Here is a 22,530-nt window from a genome sequence, read left to right as displayed (position 1 = left end):
CAGGAACTCATGAATCGTAAAGAACAGTGACCGCTCCTTTTGGCTCTCCTGCTCTCTCTAACTTTCCCACCAACGTCTCCTCCTCGTCTTCCTCCCCTCGTCTTTCCCCCCACCCCCACCCTCCCCACGTGTTCCCATCACCCCATCTGTCCGACGCTCTTATTCCTGTCACCTTCCACTTTCCTAGCTCCATGTTCTCGTCATTTCCCCCATATTCACCTCGACTCTCTCCCTCGCCTCTCCCGCCAACCCCGCAAGTGTCCCCATTACTCTCTTTCACGACCATATTCCTGTCACCTGTCTCCCTCACTCCCACGAACTACACCCCCCCTCTACCCCCCTCTCAGCACTTCCCTCCCACCCTTACATTCCACTCCATTGCCTCTTCCCTTCTAACACATTTTATTTCCATAAACAATGTTAAACTCATCAGATAGAGAAGTGCCCGCAGCAGACTGGAATACAATAAGGGCTCCAATCGTCTCTCGAGTAGCGGTACACGACAGAAGGTGATTTCTAGACGGGCAGAGGTGACGGTGTGATTGGGTCAGCCCTGCCCTGCACGCTGGGTGTGTAATGCGCACAGCCTTGCCTAGACCACCAACTAACAAATTACTCTGATTTGTGGCCGTATTGTTTAGGCAGCAGCAGCAGCACAAGGATGTGTAGGTTACAGGTGTGCTATCTTGACGTGTCCGCGATGCCGCGTGTCAATGGACACCGTCTGGACACCGTCTGGACACCGCTGCAAACCCGAGATGTCCCTCCATCCCAAAGATTTAGCTCAACAAAATATATCGTAATCTGTTAAAAGTAAAAAAAAACTTTCTCTGCTCCTCCATCCACCCGCTCTGCTTTAGTCGTGTCCCCCTGCCCTCCCACTCACGCTCCCCCATTTCATCATCTCCTCCCCCCCCACCCCCATCTCTCTCTCCCTTGCTTCGCGATCCGTGGACAGTTTCGTGTTCACGCTGTTGCGGAATTCTGTGGCATTCCGGCGTTTCCAGAATTACGGCCGATTCACGGGCACAGCTTTTCCCCGTTCCACAAAAAAAACATTCCACAGCCAACCGGTCACGTGTGTCGACGTCACCACGCTGGTCCTCCAGAGGGACCGGAACCGACCAATCAGACTCCGTCTGTAACATAGACAAAAAATGCCCCGTAAGCCTTAGCAGACCGCAGGGGCAAGTGCTGTTAGCGAGTAGCACCCGGGAAGGGCGGCACACGCATACACGCTGAGTGTGTGCTGAGGAGATGGAAGCTGCAATCTAAAATCGCTCTTTAATTACGTTAAAAAGGTAACCCGCAGCACCGCACACATTACCACCCTTAAGGGAAAGAATGGTAATCCTATCTCCGACCGCCAAGAACAGGTTCGCATGTACAGTGAGAGAAAAAGTATTTGATCCCCTGCTGATTTTGTACGTTTGCCCACTGACGAAGAAATTACCAGTCTATAATTTTAATGGTAGGTTTATTTGAACAGTGAGAGACAGAATAACAATAAGAAATCCAGAAAAACGCATGTCAAAAATGTCATAAATTGATTTGCATTTTAATGAGGGAAATAAGTATTTGACCCCCTCTCAATCAGAAAGATTTCTGGCTCCCAGGTGTCTTTTATACAGGTAACGAGCTGAGATTAGGAGCACACTCTTAAAGGGAGTGCTCCTAATCTCAGCTTGTTACCTGTATAAAAGGCACCTGTCCACAGAAGCAATCAATCAATCAATCAGATTCCAAACTCTCCTCCATGGCCAAGACCAAAGAGCTCTCCAAGGATGTCAGGGACAATATTGTAGACCTACACAAGGCTGGAATGGGCTACAGGACCATTGCCAAGCAGCTTGGTGAGAAGGTGACAACAGTTGGTGCGATTATTCGCAAATGGAAGAAACACAAAAGAACTGTCAATCTCCCTCGGCCTGGGGCTCTATGCAAGATCTCACCTCGTGGAGTTGCAATGATCATGAGAACGGTGAGGAATCAGCCCAGAACTACACGGGAGGATCTTGTCAATGATCTCAAGGCAGTTGGGACCATAGTCACCAAGAAAACAATTGGTAACACACTACGCCGTGAAGGACTGAAATGCTGCAGCGCCCGCAAGGTCCCTCTGCTCAAGAAAGCACATATACATGCCCGTCTGAAGTTTGCCAATGAACATCTGAATGATTCAGAGGACAACTGGGTGAAAGTGTTGTGGTCAGATGAGACCAAAATGGAGCTCTTTGGCATCAACTCAACTCGCCGTGTTTGGAGGAGGAGGAATGCTGCCTATGACCCCAAGAACACCATCCCCACCGTCAAACATGGAGGTGGAAACATTATGCTTTGGGGGTGTTTTTCTGCTAAGGGGACAGGACAACTTCACCGCATCAAAGGGAAGATGGACGGGGCCATGTACCATCAAATCTTGGGTGAGAACCTCCTTCCCTCAGCCAGGACATTGAAAATGGGTCGTGGATGGGTATTCCAGCATGACAATGACCCAAAACACACGGCCAAGGCAACAAAGGAGTGGCTCAAGAAGAAGCACATTAAGGTCCTGGAGTGGCCTAGCCAGTCTCCAGACCCTAATCTCATAGAAAATCTGTGGACGGAGCTGAAGGTTCGAGTTGCCAAACGTCAGCCTCGAAACCTTAATGACTTGGAGAAGATCTGCAAAGAAGAGTGGGACAAAATCCCTCCTGAGATGTGTGCAAACCTGGTGGCCAACTACAAGAAACGTCTGACCTCTGTGATTGCCAACAAGGGTTTTGTCACCAAGTACTAAGTCATGTTTTGCAGAGGGGTCAAATACTTATTTCCCTCATTAAAATGCAAATCAATTTATAGCATTTTTGACATGCGTTTTTCTGGATTTAGTTGTTGTTATTCTGTCTCTCACTGTTCAAATAAACCTACCATTAAAATTATAGACTGATCATTTCTTTGTTAGTAGGCAAACGTACAAAATCAGCAGGGGATCAAATACTTTTTTCCCTCACTGTATGCTGAGCGTTTCTGCGAGGTCTTGGGTGGGGGGGGGGGTCGGAGGGGGAAACCCCTCAGCTCAAACTGCATCACCAGGCCAGGTGAGGTTGACCCTGCTCGTGCTTGCTGTGCCTCAAATATTGGAGGAAATAGCTGCCGCTTGTGAGCGGTTGGCTGATTTTGCCACCTGTTGGGGAAGTGCGAAGGGGCGGTCCGGAGCTTCAAACCGAGGGCGACGTTTGCACGCATTCCGCCCCCTTTGTGAGACCATCACGACTGTCCGGTCCACGGGACCGCTTCCGCAGGAATGGAAAGGACGCCCTGGAGGGGCACCGCACTCATTTTCCCCAGCGTGCTGGGAAAGGTCTTGGCAAGAAATGATGCAACGTCGCCTGGCCAGGCATGCTGAGGGTGGTCCTGCACGGACGCCATATTCGCTGTCCGTCAACTGCAGCAGAGGTGCAGGGAATGTCAATGGTACCGTCGTCTCTGCTTCGTCAATAGGCCAGCGCTTTGGGTTCATCATCGTGATTTTCGGGGAAATGCTACGTGCTGTATACTATAGGTGTGTGATATGTGGTGTATACTATAGGTGTATGCTATAGGTGTACACTATGGGTGTACTCTATAGGTGTACACAATGGGTGTATGCTATAGGTGTAAGCTATGGGAATACGCTATGGGTGTACGCTATGGGTGTACGCTATGGGTGTACGCTATGTGGGTACGTTATGGGTGTACGCTCTGCGTGTTCGCTATGGGTGTACGCTATGCTTGTACACTATAGGTGTACACTAGGCGTGTACGCGATAGGTGTACGCTATAGGTGTACACGATGCGTGTACGTTATAGGTGTATGCTATGCATGTACGCTATAGGTTTACGCTAATGGTGTACGCAATAGGTGTATACAATAGGTGTACACTATGCGTGTACACTATAAGTGTACGCTATAGGTGTACACTATGCGTGTACGTTATAGGTGTACGCTATGCGTGTATGCGATAGGTGTACGCAATAGGTGCACGCTATGCGTGTACACTATAAGTGTACGCTATGGGTGTACGCTATGGGTGTACGCTATAGGTGTACGCTATGTACTGTTTGCTGAGCTGCAGGAGGAGCCCCGGGAGCTGCTGTCCCTGATCCACGCTGTCTACACGGTCGGCCACTCGCTCTCCCTCGCCGCTCTGCTGCTCGCCTCTGCCATCCTCCTGCTCTTCCGGTAGCTCCCCGCATCTCCCGCGTCTCCCTACTTCTCCCCACATCGCCCTGCATCTCCCCGCATCTGCCTGCGCTTTCCCGCGTCTCCCCGTATCTCGCAACATGTCACGTCTCCCTAAACCTCCCGTGTGTCTCGCCGCATCTCCCCGCATCTCCCCAGTCTCTGCGCACCTCCCCACTTCTCCCTACGTCTCCGTTGCATCTCCCCAAAATCTCCCCGCGCCTCCCCGCGTCTTCCCACATCTCCCTCTTGTGGTCTCCCTCCATCTCCGCGTGCCTCGCCACGTGTCCTCACATTGAAACTGGGGTCCCCCTCTGCCACGGAGGGAGGGGCCTCCTTTGGAGACGTGGGAGTAGATGACCCAATTTGGGACGACCCTCAGGATGGATTTGCAGGGTCACGAGGCAGGGTCGAGATAAGAAGGGGAGGTGGACAGCAACAGCAGCAGCGTTGAGAGCGAAGGGATGGAAGAAGACTGGGCCTCCCCTAGGTCGACTCAGCCTAAAATACATCAGGCGCCTCTGACTTGTGTTAGTAACCCACCGCTAACATCGCTTGGCCCAGCGTTCTGTGAAGGCTACAAGGGGGCGGAACGTTTATCGTTGCCTTTGTGTGTTGTGTGCGAGCATAGGAGGCTGCACTGCACGAGGAATTACATCCACCTGAATCTGTTCCTCTCCTTCATCCTCCGCGCCATCTCCATCCTGGTGAAGGACGCTGTCCTGCGCAGCATCTACGCCTCCGACAGCGACACGGGCGCCTGGGATGAAGTGCTCGCTCACCAGGTGTGGACTCGCTGTGCGCACAATCATCCCTCGCCCCACACATTCACCCCTCACCTTTACTCCACAGCACGCCCAACCCTCTAGCATATCTGACGCGATCCGGTGCAGTCTGTATCACCTCTCACTGTGACTTCTTATTGTGACCCCACGATCGTGACATCTTTGCTCCCTTGTCACCTCTCGCGATGATCTAAAAACTGTTACCTGTCGCCTCCTGCTGTGATCTATCTTCGTGACCCCGCTCTACGACTCAGTGACCTCTCCCCCATTTCCCAGGGACCCCTCTGCTACTCCGCGACCCCTCTCTGCAACCCCCTGACCTCTCTCCGCGACCCCGTGACCCTTCTCTTCCATGACACCGCGACCCCTCACCGGAACCCCTTCTCCGCGACCCCGTGACCTCTCCCCCCGTGACCCTGTGACCTATACTCCGTGACCCCTCTTCCCCGTGACCCCGTGGCCCAGGAGTCTGCGGCCTGCAAGGCGGTGTTTGTGCTCATGCAGTACTGCGTGGCCGCTAACTACTACTGGCTTCTGGTGGAGGGCGTCTACCTCCACACGCTGCTCGCACTCGCCGTTTTCTCCGAGCGCCGCTCCTTCAAGGCCTACGTCGCTATCGGCTGGGGTGAGAGGTCACAGCTCCGGGTGGGGGGGGGGGGGGAGAGGGGTGGGGAGCTCCCGGGGGCTCCACGAAGCTTCCGGTGGGTCTAGATATCCGAGGAAGCTCCAGGCGATCCAGGAGGATCCGGATATTCTACTGACTTGCATGTGTTCCAGGCATATCGATGAAACTCCATGAAGTTCCAGGCAGATCAGGATATTCTAGGAAGCTTTAGGTGCTCCAGGGAGATCCGGATATTCTAGGAAGTACCACGTACTCCAGGAAGATTGAAATGTTTTAGGAAGCTTCAGGAATATCCGGACATCCTAGGAAGCTCCAAGTGCTCCAGGAATATCGGTATATAATAGGACGCTCCAGGTGCTCCAGGAATATCGGTAAAGCCTAGGAAACTTCAAGTGCTCCAGGAAGATCCAAGGGCTACATAAGTGCGTAAAATGCAGAGCAATCCGTGTATACTCTTTGGTTCTTTCGGTAAAGTCACGTAGAAAGAAAATAAATTAAATAATAGAGTACGACGTTTCGATTGCAACACAAGCAACCGTCATCAGGTAGAACTACATTTGAGAGAGAGACAAAACACAGACACGGAGACACACAGGCAGACACACAAACAGAGAGAGACAACACAGAGACACACAGAGAGACACACAACAGACACTCAAGCTGCCTATTTCTCTCTCTAAAATTTATCAGGCTCGAAAGCTTCAAATTAAATTTGATCCGTGTATAGATACCCCGCTGATGTCTTCTCAGTGCAGACGTATTGTAATCGCCGTGCGTATTTCGCGCGTTTAACCGGGAATGCATCGCTGAGCCTCAACGGTTTTTCAGGAGGGTCCTGCCAAGTTTTTCGTGGGAGGGGACGAGGTTGCTGCTGTGGGCAATCCCAATTGAGTGATTTGCGGGTAATTTGTCAGCGTTGTGATGTTTGGCCAATGCTGGTTACACGGTGTGTGTGTGTTTAGATAATGCATCACTTAGCTTCTTCACAGCAAGCTGATAGGACATCGTTAAAGGGGGCGGCCCCGTGTCTTTGTGAGAGATGTAATCAGTGTCATTTGGATTGGTTGGATGCGTGTAGAGGCAAGGAATAGCGTCATTATACTTTAAATCATTCACTCTCTAGCCCTTCTGAACATTAATAATCCACATCACTCTCTAGCCCCTGTAGAACATTGATAATCCACATCACTCACTCTCTACCCCCTCTAGAACATTGATAACCCACATTACTCACTCTCTACCCCCTCTAGAACATTGCTAATCCACACCACTCACTCTCTAGCCCTTCTAGAACATTGCTAATCCACACCACTCACTCTCTACCCCCTCTAGAACATTGCTAATCCACACCACTCACTCTCTAGTCCCTCTAGAACATTGATAATCCATATCACTCACTCTCTAGCCCCTCTAGAACATTGATAATCTACACCACTCACTCTCTAGCCCCTCTAGAACATTGATAATCCACGTCACTCACTCTCTAGCCCCTCTAGAACAGTGATAATCCACATCACTCTCTCTCTAGCCCCACTAGAACATTGATAATCCATATCACTCACTCTCCAGCCCCTCTAGAACATTGATAACCTACATCACTCACTCTCTAGCCCCTCGAGAACGTTGATAATCCACATCACTCACTCTCTAACCCTTATAGAACATTGATAATCCACGTCACTCACTCTCTAGCCCCTCTAGAACATTGATAATCCACGTCACTCTCTCTCTAGCCCCTCTAGAACATTGATAATCAACATCACTCACTCTCTACCCCCTCTAGAACATTGATAACCCACATTACTCACTCTCTACCCCCTCTAGAACATTGCTAATCCACACCACTCACTCTCTAGCCCTTCTAGAACATTGCTAATCCACACCACTCACTCTCTACCCCCTCTAGAACATTGCTAATCCACACCACTCACTCTCTAGTCCCTCTAGAACATTGATAATCCATATCACTCACTCTCTAGCCCCTCTAGAACATTGATAATCCACACCACTCACTCTCTAGCCCCTCTAGAACATTGATAATCCACGTCACTCACTCTCTAGCCCCTCTAGAACAGTGATAATCCACATCACTCTCTCTCTAGCCCCACTAGAACATTGATAATCCATATCACTCACTCTCCAGCCCCTCTAGAACATTGATAACCTACATCACTCACTCTCTAGCCCCTCGAGAACGTTGATAATCCACATCACTCACTCTCTAACCCTTATAGAACATTGATAATCCACGTCACTCACTCTCTAGCCCCTCTAGAACATTGATAATCCACGTCACTCTCTCTCTAGCCCCTCTAGAACATTGATAATCCACACCACTCACTCTCTACCCCCTCTAGAACATTGATAATCCATGTCACTCACTCTCTAGCCCCTCTAGAACATTGATAATCCATATCACTCACTCTCTAGCCCTTCTCAAACATTGATAATCCTCATTACTCACTCTCTAGCCCCTCTAGAACATTGATAATCCATGTCACTCACTCTCTAGCCCCTCTAGAACATTGATAATCCACATAACTCACTCTCTAGCCCCTCTAGAACAGTGATAATCCACATCACTCACTGTCTAGCCCCTCTAGAACATTGATAATCCATGTCACTCACTCTCTAGCCCCTCTAGAACATTGATAATCCACATCACTCACTCTCTAGTCCCTCTAGAACATTGATAATCCACATCACTCACTGTCTAGCCACTCTAGAACATTGATAATCCACGTCACTCACTCTCTAGCCCCTCTAGAACAGTGATAATCCACATCACTCACTCTCTAGCCCCTCTAGAACATTGATAATCCATGTCACTCACTCTCTAGCCCCTCTAGAACATTGATAATCCACATCACTCACTCTCTAGTCCCTCTAGAACATTGATAATCCACATCACTCACTGTCTAGCCACTCTAGAACATTGATAATCCACGTCACTCACTCTCTAGCCCCTCTAGAACAGTGATAATCCACATCACTCACTCTCTAGCCCCTCTAGAACAGTGATAATCCACATCACTCCCTCTCCCGCCTTTCTAGACCATTGATAATCCACACCACTCACTCTCTACCCCCTCTAGAACATTGATAATCCATGTCACTCACTGTCTAGCCCCTCTAGAACATTGATAATCCACGTCACTCACGCTCTAGCTCCTCTAGAACATTGATAATCCACATCACTCACTGTCTAGCCACTCTAGAACATTGATAATCCACATAACTCACTCTCTACCCCCTCCAAAACATTGATAATCCACATCACTCACTGTCTAGCCCCTCTAGAACATTGATAATCCACGTCACTCTCTAGCCCCTCTAGAACATTAATAATCCACATCACTCACTGTCTAGCCCCTCTAGAACATTGATAATCCACATCACTCACTCTCTAGCCCCTCTAGAACAGTGATAATCCACACCACTCACTCTCTACCCCCTCTAGAACATTGATAATCCACATCACTCACTGTCTAGCCCCTCTAGAACAGTGATAATCCACATCACTCACTCTCTAGCCCCTCTAGAACATTGATAATCCACACCACTCACTCTCTACCCCCTCTAGAACATTGATAATCCACGTCACTCACGCTCTAGCTCCTCTAGAACATTGATAATCCACATCACTCACTGTCTAGCCACTCTAGAACATTGATAATCCACATAACTCACTCTCTACCCCCTCCAGAACATTGATAATCCACATCACTCACTGTCTAGCCCCTCTAGAACATTGATAATCCACGTCACTCTCTAGCCCCTCTAGAACATTAATAATCCACATCACTCACTGTCTAGCCCCTCTAGAACATTGATAATCCACATCACTCACTCTCTAGCCCCTCTAGAACAGTGATAATCCACACCACTCACTCTCTACCCCCTCTAGAACATTGATAATCGACATCACTCACTGTCTAGCCCCTCTAGAACAGTGATAATCCACATCACTCACTCTCTAGCCCCTCTAGAACATTGATAATCCACACCACTCACTCTCTAGCCCCTCTAGAACATTGATAATCCACACCACTCACTCTCTAGCCCCTCTAGAACATTGATAATCCACACCACTCACTCTCTAGCCCCTCTAGAACATTGATAATCCATATCACTCACTCTCTAGCCCCTCTAGAACATTGATAATCCACATCACTCACTCTCTAGCCCCTCTTGAACATTGATAATCCACGTCACTCTCTAGCCCTTCTAGAACATTGATAATCCATATCACTCACTCTCTAGCCCCTCTAGAACATTGATAATCCACATCACTCACTCTCTAGCCCCTCTTGAACATTGATAATCCACGTCACTCTCTAGCCCCTCTAGAACATTGATAATCCACATCACTCACTCTCTAGCCCCTCTAGAACATTGATAACCCACATCACTCACTCTCTAGCCCCTCTAGAACATTGATAATCCACATCACTCACTCTCTAGCCCCTCTAGAACATTGATAATCCACATCACTCACTCTCTAGCCCCTCTAGAACATTAATAATCCACATCACTCACTCTCTAGCTCCTCTAGAACATTGATAATCCACATCACTCATTCTCTAGCCCCTCTAGAACATTGATAACCCACATCACTCACTCTCTAGACCCTCTAGAACATTGATAATCCACATCACTCACTCTCTAGCCCCTTTAGAACATTGATAATCCACGTCACTCACGCTCTAGCTCCTCTAGAACATTAATAATCCACATCACTCACTCTCTAGCTCCTCTAGAACATTGATAATCCACATCACTCATTCTCTAGCCCCTCTAGAACATTGATAACCCACATCACTCACTCTCTAGACCCTCTAGAACATTGATAATCCACATCACTCACTCTCTAGCCCCTCTAGAACATTGATAATCCACGTCACTCACGCTCTAGCTCCTCTAGAACATTGATAATGCACATCACTCACGGTGAATTTCTCTGCATTTTTTGAGTTGGGAATTATGTCGACAGATCACTCCGTGCATTCGAATTACAAAATTACAGGACTATTGTAATTTAATTCCCAATTACTGCGTTGTTGTGTAATTTAGATTACAATAACGTGCGTGAACAACGACAACAATCTTAATTACGTGCATGGCACGGGGGATCCTGGAAGAGATAGGGGAGGGGCTGGAGCCCAGATGAGGGGGGAGGGGCTGGTGCCCAGATGAGGGGGGAGGGGCTGGAGCCCAGATGAGGGGTGAGGGGCTGGAGTCCAGATGAGGGGAGGGGCTGGAGCCCAGAGGAGGGCGGGACTGGGTTATTGTGAGTTGACTGAAAGGCTTACCCACGCATTATCTCATTAGTGCCGCATGATCCGAGGATTGTCTTTTACTCTGTAGTATCTGCGACTTAATCCGATTTCTCTCTCTCTCTCCCTCTGCGCGCCGCGTCTGGTCGATGCGGGGATAGACATCGGCGGAAGCCCCCACCCGACAGGGTCCCCGCTTCATCGAACATTAAACGAAACACCGTCACTCACCGTTACAAATAATGACGCCGTCAAAAACATTACCAATACCAAGATCGTCATCGTCATCATCATCATCATCGCCACCATCATCAAGTGGTACAGCAGTGCAGTCGCTGCTTTTTTTCGCAGAGGTGCGCGGGGGGCAGCTGCCACTGGGGGTGCCCCTTTGATTTGTCTGAGATGAGACGAGGCGCGAGGCGCTTGCAGCTGCTGAGGAATTTAAACAAGCGCCGTGTAAGCGCAAACATGCTGCTGATGTGATGCTGATGTTTGTGATGCTCGCTACTGCTCGTGACATGGCAGCATCATGGCCAATGACCTCGACTTGACCTTTCCGTGTCACCGAATAACCACCGGTGACACCGCTCACCCCTCCCCCACTCGCCCCTCCCCCACTCGCCCCTCCCCTCTTCCCCCGCCCCCCCCCTCCCTTCCACCCGTCCCCCAGGAGCCCCCGTGCTGTTCGTGGTGCCATGGGTGGTGGTGAAGCAACTGAACGAGAACGTGGGGTACGGGTGCTGGCCTCCTAGTGCCCCCTACTGCTCTCACCCCCCACTGCATCCTCACCCCCTGCTGCCCCCCCCTCCCCCCGTTGCTCTCTGCCTCCAGCTGCCCCCTTCCCCTACTGCCCTCACCCCGTGATTGGCCCCGCCCCCTGGCGAATGCGAGTGTTTGGCACACAATTAAACAATTAACTTGCACACGCAACCACATCTCCATGCCTGCGGTGGGGGTGGGGGGGAGACGTTGTCTCGTCTCGACCCTTCCACTGCTGATGCCGTGATTAGCGCGCATCGACAGCAATTAATTAAGATTTCGGGTCGCCATGGCAACCCTTGGTACCTTAATCACAGGTCCATCATTACCCAGCATCCGTGGCTTTTGCCCACGCCACGAGCGTGCCACTGAATTGCTTCGCCTGGGATTATTGATTACCCCGCGTTTACCTGGGATTATTGATTACCCGGCGTTCACCTGGGATTACTGATTACCCCGTATTCACCTGGGACTACTGATACCCCGCGTTCACCTGGGATTATTGATTACCTTGCGTTCACCTGTGATTACTGATTACCCCGTGTTCACCTGGGATTACTGATTACCCCGTGTTCACCTGGGATTATTGATTACCCCGTGTTTACCTGGGATTATTGATTACCCCGCGTTCACGTGGGACTACTGATTACCCCGCGTTCACCTGGGATTACTGATTACTCCGTGTTCACCTGGATTTATTGATTACCCCGCGCTCACCTGGGATTACGGATTACCCCGTGTTCACCTGGGATTACTGATCACCCCGCGTTCACCTGGAATTATTGATTACCCTGCGTTCACCTGGTATTACTGATTAACCCGCGTTCATCTGGGATTACTGATTACCCCACGTTAACCTGGAATTATTGATTACCCCGTGTTCACCTGGGATTACTGATCACCCCGCGTTCACCTCGGATTACTGATCACCCCACGTTCACCTGGGATTATTGATCACCCCGTGTTCACCTGGGATTACTGATTACCCCGTGTTCACCTGGGATTACTGATCACCCCGCGTTCACCTGGGATTATTGATTACCCCGCGTTCACCTGGGATTACTGATTACCCCGCGTTCGCCTGGGATTACTGATTACCCCGCGTTCACCTGGGATTACTGATCACCCCGCGTTCACATGGGATTACTAATTACCCCGCGTTCACCTGGGATTACTGATTACCCCGCGTTCTTCTGGGATTATTGATTACCCCACGTTCACCTGGGATTACTGATCACCACGCGTTCACCTGGAATTACTGATCACCCCGCGTTCACCTAGGATTACTGATTACCCCGTGTTCACCTGGGATTACTGATCACCCTGCGTTCACCTGGGATTATTGATTACCCTGCGTTCACCTGGGATTACTTATTACCCCGCGTTCACCTGGGATTATTTATTACCCCACGTTCACCTGGGATTACTAATTACCCCGTGTTCACCTGGGATTACTGATTACCCCGCGTTCACCTGGGATTACTGATTACCCCGCGTTCGCCTGGGATTACTGATCACCCCGTGTTCACCTGGGATTACTGATCACCCTGCGTTCACCTGGGATTACTGATTACCCGGCGTTCACCTGGGATTACTGATCACCCCGCGTTCACCTGGGATTACTGATTACCCCGCGTTCACCTGGGATTACTGATTACCCCGCGTTCTTCTGGGATTATTGATTACCCCGCGTTCACCTGGGATTACTGATCACCCCGCGTTCACCTGGGATTACTGATTACCCCGCGTTCGCCTGGGATTACTGATCACCCCGTGTTCACCTGGGATTACTGATTACCCCGCGTTCTTCTGGGATTATTGATTACCCCGCGTTCACCTGGGATTACTGATCACTCCGCGTTCACCTGGGATTACTGATTACCCCGCGTTCGCCTGGGATTACTGATTACCCGGCATTCACCTGGGATTACTGATCACCCCGCGTTCACCTGGGATTACTGATTACCCCGCGTTCACCTGGGATTACTGATCACCCCGCGTTCACCTGGAATTACTGATCACCCCGTGTTCACCTGGGATTACTGATTACCCCGTGTTCACCTGGGATTACTGATCACTCCGTGTTCACCTGGGATTATTGATTACCCCGTGTTCACCTGGGATTACTGATTACCCCGTGTTCACCTGGGATTATTGATTACCCCGCGTTCACCTGGGATTATTGATTACCCCACGTTCACCTGGGATTACTAATTACCCCGTGTTCACCTGGGATTACTGATTACCCCGCGTTCACCTGGGATTACTGATTACCCCGCGTTCACCTGGGATTACTGATCACCCCACGTTCATCTGGGATTATTGATTACCCCGTGTTCACCTGGGATTACTGATCACTCCGTGTTCACCTGGGATTATTGATTACCCCGTTTTCACCTGGGATTACTGATTACCCCGTGTTCACCTGGGATTATTGAATTCCCCGCGTTCACCTAGGATTATTGATTACCCCGCGTTCACCTGGGATTACTAATTACCCCGTGTTCACCTGGGATTACTGATTACCCCGCGTTCACCTGGGATTACTGATTACCCCGCGTTCACCTGGGATTACTGATCACCCCGTGTTCACCTGGGATTACTGATCACCCCATGTTCACCTGGGATTATTGATTACCTTGCGTTCACCTGGGATTATTGATTACCCCGCATTCACCTGGGATTATTGATTACCCCGCAATCACCTGGGATTATTGATTACCCCGTGTTCACTTGGGATTACTGATCACCCCGTGGTCACCTGGGATTATTGACTACCCCGCGTTCACTTGGGATTATTTATTACCCCGCGTTCACCTGGGATTACTGATCACCCCGCATTCACCTGGGATTATTGATTACCCCGCATTCACCTGGGATTATTGATTACCAAACATTCACCTGGGATTATTGATTACCCCGCGTTCACCTGGGATTATTGATTACCAACCGTTCACCTGGGATTACTGATTACCCCGCGTTCACCTGGGATTACTGATCACCCCGTGTTCACCTGGGATTACTGATCACCCTGCGTTTACCTGGGATTACTGATTACCCCGCGTTCACCTGGGATTACTGATCACCCCGCGTTCACCTGGGATTACTGATTACCCCGCGTTCACCTGGGATTACTGATTACCCCGCGTTCTTCTGGGATTATTGATTACCCCGCGTTCACCTGGGATTACTGATCACCCCGCGTTCACCTGGAATTACTGATCACCCCGCGTTCACCTGGGATTACTGATTACCCCGTGTTCACCTGGGATTACTGATCACTCCGTGTTCACCTGGGATTATTGATTACCCCGTGTTCACCTGGGATTACTGATTACCCCGTGTTCACCTGGGATTATTGATTACCCCGCGTTCACCTGGGATTATTGATTACCCCGCGTTCACCTGGGATTACTAATTACCCCGTGTTCACCTGGGATTACTGATTACCCCGCGTTCACCTGGGATTACTGATTACCCCGCGTTCACCTGGGATTACTGATCACCCCACGTTCATCTGGGATTATTGATTACCCCGTGTTCACCTGGGATTACTGATCACTCCGTGTTCACCTGGGATTACTGATTACCCCGTGTTCACCTGGGATTATTGAATTCCCCGCGTTCACCTGGGATTATTGATTACCCCGCGTTCACCTGGGATTACTAATTACCCCGTGTTCACCTGGGATTACTGATTACCCCGCGTTCACCTGGGATTACTGATTACCCCGCGTTCACCTGGGATTACTGATCACCCCGCGTTCACCTGGGATTACTGATCACCCCGTGTTCACCTGGGATTATTGATTACCTTGCGTTCACCTGGGATTATTGATTACCCCGCATTCACCTGGGATTATTGATTACCCCGCAATCACCTGGGATTATTGATTACCCCGTGTTCACTTGGGATTACTGATCACCCCGTGGTCACCTGGGATTATTGACTACCCCGCGTTCACTTGGGATTATTGATTACCCCGCGTTCACCTGGGATTACTGATCACCCCGCATTCACCTGGGATTATTGATTACCCCGCATTCACCTGGGATTATTGATTACCCAACATTCACCTGGGATTATTGATAACCCCGCGTTCACCTGGGATTATTGATTACCAACCGTTCACCTGGGATTATTGATTACCCCGTGTTCACCTGGGATTATTGATCACCCCGCGTTCACCTGGGATTACTGATTACCCCGCGTTCACCTGGGATTACTGATTACCCCGCGTTCTTCTGGGATTATTGATTACCCCGCGTTCACCTGGGATTACTGATCACCCCGCGTTCACCTGGAATTACTGATCACCCCGCGTTCACCTGGGATTACTGATTACCCCGTGTTCACCTGGGATTACTGATCACTCCGTGTTCACCAGGGATTATTGATTACCCCGTGTTCACCTGGGATTACTGATTACCCCGTGTTCACCTGGGATTATTGATTACCCCGCGTTCACCTGGGATTATTGATTACCCCGCGTTCACCTGGAATTATTGATTACCAAACATTCACCTGGGATTATTGATTACCCCGCGTTCACCTGGGATTATTGATTACCAAGCGTTCACCTGGGATTATTGATTACCCCGTGTTCACCTGGGATTAGTGATCACCCCGCGTTCACCTGGGATTACTGATTACCCCGCGTTCACCTGGGATTACTGATCACTCCGTGTTCACCTGGGATTATTGATTACCCCGTTTTCACCTGGGATTACTGATTATCCCGTGTTCACCTGGGATTATTGATTACCCCGCGTTCACCTGGGATTATTGATTACCCCGCGTTCACCTGGGGTTACTAATTACCCCGTGTTCACCTGGGATTACCGATTACCCCACGTTCACCTGGGATTACTGATTACCCCGCGTTCACCTGGGATTACTGATCACCCCGCGTTCACCTGGGATTATTGATTACCCCGCATTCACCTGGGATTACTGATCCCCCTGTGTTCACCTGGGATTATTGATTACCCCGCGTTCACCTGGGATTATTGATTACCTCGCGTTCACCTGGAATTATTGATTACCCCGCGTTCACCTGGGATTACTGATCACCCCGCGTTCACCTGGGATTATTGATTACCCCGTGTTCACTTGGGATTACTAATCACCCCGTGTTCACCTGGGATTATTGATTACCCCGCGTTCACCTGGGATTAATGATTACCCCGTGTTCACCTGGGATTATTGATTACCCCGCGTTCACCTGGGATTATTGATTACCCCGTGTTCACTTGGGATTACTGATCACCCCGTGTTCACCTGGGATTACTGATCACCCCGCATTCACCTGGGATTATTGATTACCCCGCGTTCACCTGGGATTATTGATTACCAAACATTCACCTGGGATTATTGATTACCCCGTGTTCACCTGGGATTATTGATTACCAAGCGTTCACCTGGGATTATTGATCACCCCGCATTCACCTGGGATTACTGATCACCCCGTGTTCATCTGGGATTATTGATTACCAAGCGTTCACCTGGGATTATTGATTACCCCGCGTTCACCTGGGATTACTGATCACCCCACGTTCACCTGGGATTATTGATTACCCTGCGTTCACCTGGGATTATTGATTACCCCGTGTTCACCTGGAATTATTGATTACCCTGCATTCACCTGGGATTACTGATCACCCTGTGTTTATCCGGGATGACTGATCACCCTGTGTTAACCTTCCAGGTGCTGGACCCGCAATTACAACATGAACTACTGGCTCATCATCCGCCTCCCCATCATCGCTGCCATCGCGGTGAGGGTGAGGGGCTCAGCCCCAGGGGAGGGGCTCAGCCCCAGGGGAGGGGCTCAACCCCAGGGGAGGGGCTCAACCCCAGGGGAGGGGCTCAACCCCAGGGGAGGGGCTCAACCTAAGGGGAGGGGCTCAGCCCCAGGGGAGGGGCTCAACCCCAGGGGAGGGGCTCAGCCCCAGGGGAGGGGCTCAACCCCAGGGGAGGGGCTCAACCCCAGGGGAGGGGCTCAACCCCGGGGGAGGGGCTCAACCTAAGGGGAGGGGCTCAACCTAAGGGGAGGGGCTCAGCCCCAGGGGAGGGGCTCAACCCCAGGGGAGGGGCTCAACCGCAGGGGAGGGGCTCAACCCCAGGGGAGGGGCTCAACCCCAGGGGAGGGGCTCAACCTAAGGGGAGGGGCTCAACCCCAGGGGAGGGGCTCAACCCCAGGGGAGTGGCTCAACCCCAGGGGAGGGGCTCAGCCCCAGGGGAGGGTCTGAACTCCAGGGGAGGGGCTCAACCCCAGGGGAGGGGCTCCCACCTGTGCCCCAGAGCGGGGCCAGGTAACTGACGTTGTTGACCTCTGCCCGTGACCTCCCAGGTAAACTTCTTCATCTTCGTGAAGATCATCTGCCTCGTGGTCTCCAAGCTGCGCGCAAACCTCATGTGCCGATCCGACATCAAGTGCCGGTAACACGCCACCCCGCCACACAAGAAGGGCGCTAATCGAGCGACAAGGCCATCCTTGATGTCACCTCACCGGGGCGAATGGGATGATAGATTTCTACATTGTAGACATTCGCGTCCCCGTCAAGAGCGTCGCTTAATTGATTTTGGTCAGAGGCGCAGAGCGCGCCGACAATAACTCGAGGTACTCGCCCGCACACGAGCACCCATTAGCGCTCTTTCCCTACACACGCACGGACACACCGAGACACCGTTATTTATGCTGAAGTATGGTATAAAAAACATCCTGTGTGGCCAATACGGATTGGGGGGGGTAGGAGGAATTCACCCAGCAGTCGACTGCTAAAGGGATATAAATTATGACGTATTATTATTGTTGTTGTTCTTGTATGCATATATTCAACTATATATTCAACATCATACTGCTACTGTTGAACAATAATCGATGGCTCGAGGTCGCTGGCTGGCTGCTGACTGGGCTCCTCACCACCCCAACAACAACTCTGTTGTTAGTGGCTGCTGCGGGCAGTTGCCACCGAAGCTAGCTGGGTAACTGGCTACACGGGATTTTGCCTGCAACATATTGGAAGTTGAGTTGAATTGGAATGGCGAAATAAGTTCTGGAGACATTTAAAATTGATAATAATAGGTAGCGACACCGAAGAGGTTCGGAGTAACGAATACCGAAGACTGACCTCTCGGTCCATTTAAAATGTCCCTGACTTTTCAAGTTGTGCTCCGATTAATGCAATTCTTTTAGCCAGAATATTCTTAAAATCCTTGAGAATTTCGATTTAAAGCTTTCGTGACTGCAATGATTCATCTTCTTTGGTTCTTTCGGTAAAGTCACGTAGAATGATAATAAAATAATAAATTGATAAAATAAAATAACACAATAATATTCTCACGACGTTTCGGCCACAACACAAGCGGCCTGATGAAGGCCGCTTGAGAATATATAAAAAATAATCTCGCAATACATTACCTTGCCGGGCTCACTCTCAGTGACCGGGTGAGGAGCTCGGTAATCCGGAAGAGCCTCAGAGTCGAGCCGCCGCTGCTGCTCCGGATCAAGAGGAGCCGGTTGGGGTGTGGTTCGGGCACCCGGTAAGGATGCCCCCCGGTAGACTTCCCCTGGAACTCTACCGGGCAGCAGCAGCAACGTCCCGCTGGGCGAAGACCCCAGGGCCGGCCCAGGACCACGCTGCTGGCGGTGGGGCGATGTCGCTCGGCTGGCCTGGGAACGCCTGAGAATTCCTTAGGAAGAGCTAGAGTCTGTGTATAGCAGTGTACAGTTCTAGATTTTGAAGCTTTCGTGACTGCAAGGATTCATACTCTTTGGTTTTTTCGGTAAAGTCACGTAGGTAAAATAAAATAAATGAAAACAACTAAATTAAATCACGACGTTTCGGAGGCAACACAAGCTTCCGTCTTCAGGTGGAACAGTCACAGCAGAATAGCTCTATCAAGTGGAGAGCTCTGAGACAACCGAGATTATATACAGGTTAAGGGGGGGGGAGGAGCCAGGAAGTGACGTGGGTGGGGGGAGGGCTGAGTTAAGACGCCTTTTGTTATGCTGCAGGGGGTTCGGGGGAAGCGATGCACGAGTACATTCAACCCACTGAGAGCAATGGCAACGGCTGTACAATTATAAGGCAGCTAAAGTTTGACTTGGTTTATAACATCTTTCCAATGGTTGCTCAATTTGAAACCATCCTCTCGGTTGAAGTGTGTCTGTGTTTGTATATCTGGATGGCTTCATGGACAAATCTTTGGTAATAACCGGGAGGTTTGCATAGTACTTTGGTATCGGAGAAAACAATGTCATGAGAACCCGCTGTGTTGAAACAATGATCAGCCACGGCCGAATAATTTGTTCTGCCGTGTTTCAAATCTGATTTGTGCTCGCAGATTCGGTCAGAAATATGTCGTTTCGTCTCCCCGATATAGCAGTCACCGCAGGTACAACTCAATTTGTAAACACCAGGGTACTGTAAGTCAGGAATGACATCCTTAACTGATGGGATCAGATCACGGATTTTGTGTACTGTATTGAACCGGACCTGGATCTTGTGTTTGTTTAGAATTTTGGAAATATTTTTGGTAACGTCTGCTATGTATGGTAACGTGATGATTTTGATCGGAGTATCAGGTGGTTGTTTCTGTATGGTGGGAGAAACAGCTTGGCGGATAATACGGTCAGAGTATCCGTTCATCTTGAGGGCCAGATGTACATGTTTTAATTCACTGGCCAGGTGGTGTTAGTCAGAAATGCAATGAGCCCTATGGTATAATGTTTTGATGAGAGAATTATTTTGAGTCGGGTGGTGGTGGGAATCAGGCTTCAAGTAGGAGTCTGTGTGGGTGGACTTCCTGTAAACAGAATGTCCCAAAGAGCCATCAGTCCTCCTCTCAAACATAACATCCAAGAATGGCAGCTTGCCATCTTGGATGGTCTAGGAAATGGTTCAATGCTGGAAGGCCATGTGGCCAAATGACGAAAGTGTCATCCACATATCTCTTCCATAGGGAAGGACGAAGATTTGGTCCAACATGGACTGAACCCTGATGTACCTGCGCTGGTTAGGCACTGCCTCGCCAACACTTATTTTACCTGGAATGATACCTTCTACAAACATAATGAGGGTACGATAAGGTAATTAAAGCTTTCGTGACTGCATAAAATTACTCATTGTTTTTTTCGGTAAAGTCACGTATGTATTGTATTTCTGCATACGTGACTTTACCGAATTAACCAATGAATAATGAGGGTACCCCTATGGGTTCCCTCTTGTCACCAGTGATAGCCAATGTTTTCATGGAGAAATTTGAATAAGACGCCATCCAGACATCCACCCTTCGTCCTTCCCTATGGAAGAGATATGTGGAGTTGTCTCTTATTTTTTATTGCAGGGCAAGGGGTTATCTTGCTCGTTCTCTTAAACACCGATGTGCCCACATGCTCACGCGCATGCACAAAGATCCCCCGCATAGCCTGCGCAGATTGTTGGGGCAAGTGGTGTTAGTGAGCATGTATGTAAGTATGTACGGTACGTTGAACTTCTTTTGCACCGTACATAGCAAACCGTGGCTAACTGGAGGTGCGGGGAAAGGACAACAAACTAAACACAAAAAGTAGTTCTAAAGAAATTAGTTTTCAATCTCGATTGCGAAGCGCATAGCTCCAGTGGCGTCCTAACATACATCACATATTCATAAAAAAACGCATTGTCAATCATATACTCACACCCACCCGAAACACACACACCTCCTCCACACACACTCATACATTCATATATATTAATGCTATTAAATCCCCAACACGCATTCACATGACTGATGTAAATTTTAATTACATTTTAACAATGTTCTGGGGAAATTTAGCATGAATAGAGCAGACTAGATGCCCATAACCAGAACAATCGTAAAATATATCCGCTCCTGCACCTGCCACACAGCCCTATTCACTCACTCACACAGCCCTATTCACTCACCCACACAGCCCTATTCACTCACTCACACAACCCTATTCACTCACTCACACAGCCCTATTCACTCACTCACACAGCCCTATTCACTCACACAGCCCTATTCACTCATTCACTCAGCCCTATTAACTCACTCACACAGCCCTATTCACTCACTCACACAGCCCTATTCACTCACTCACCCACACCGCCTTATTCACTCACTCACACAGCCCTATTCGCTTACTCACACAGCCCTATTCGCTCACTCACACAGCCCTATTCACTCACTTACACAGCCCTATTCACTCACTCACACAGCCCTATTCACTCACTCACCCACACCGCCTTATTCACTCACTCACACAGCCCTATTCGCTCACTCACACAGCCCTATTCACTCACTCGCACAGCCCTATTCACTCACTCATACAGCCCTATTCACTCACTCACACAGCCCTATTCACTCACTCACACAGCCCTATTCACTCACCCACACAGCCCTATTCACTCACTCACTCGTCACACAGCCCTATTCACTCACTCACCCACACAGCCTTATTCACTTAGCCACCCACACGGCCCTATTCGCTCACCCACACAGCCCTATTCACTCACTCACTCAGACAGCCCTATTCACTCACTCGCCCACACAACCCTATTCACTCACTCACCCACACAACCCTATTCGCTCACTCACCCACCCACACAGCCCTATTCGCTCGCTCACTCACCCACCCACACAGCCCTATTCGCTCGCTCACTCACCCACCCACACAGCCCTATTCGCTCACTCACCCACCCACACAGCCCTATTCCCGCAGCCACCCACACGCACCAACTCGCACTCACTTGACCACTCACGTACATCCCCCATGCACAAATTGCTCTCGATATAAGCGCAACGACAGGCGGTGAGCAGTGGGCGTCTGTCAGTGGCCGTCCTCCCTCCTCCCCACGCTCTCGTCGGTCCTG

At 50.0% G+C, this 22,530-nt stretch overlaps 1 protein-coding gene across 1 annotated transcript in view; it reads left to right on the top strand.

Annotated features, from left to right (window-relative positions):
- Positions 1-22,530, top strand: part of LOC116943261 (glucagon-like peptide 1 receptor) — a 71,738-nt gene that overhangs the window by 32,032 nt on the left and 17,176 nt on the right. The window contains exons 5-10 of the mRNA XM_032955969.2: positions 4,098-4,204; positions 4,836-4,989; positions 5,455-5,614; positions 11,561-11,621; positions 17,358-17,427; positions 18,003-18,091. Of these exons, the coding sequence (XP_032811860.1) occupies positions 4,098-4,204; positions 4,836-4,989; positions 5,455-5,614; positions 11,561-11,621; positions 17,358-17,427; positions 18,003-18,091 (641 nt within the window). The remainder of the gene's footprint in view (positions 1-4,097; positions 4,205-4,835; positions 4,990-5,454; positions 5,615-11,560; positions 11,622-17,357; positions 17,428-18,002; positions 18,092-22,530) is intronic.

This window comes from Petromyzon marinus, chromosome 17 (assembly GCF_048934315.1).
Source record: "Petromyzon marinus isolate PM22_M1 ecotype Great Lakes invasive population chromosome 17, UKy_Petmar_22M1.pri1.0, whole genome shotgun sequence".
Lineage (NCBI taxonomy): Eukaryota > Metazoa > Chordata > Hyperoartia > Petromyzontiformes > Petromyzontidae > Petromyzon > Petromyzon marinus.
The sequence above is the reverse complement of the archived record's forward strand: the minus strand, read 5'-3'. Positions and strand labels throughout refer to the sequence as shown.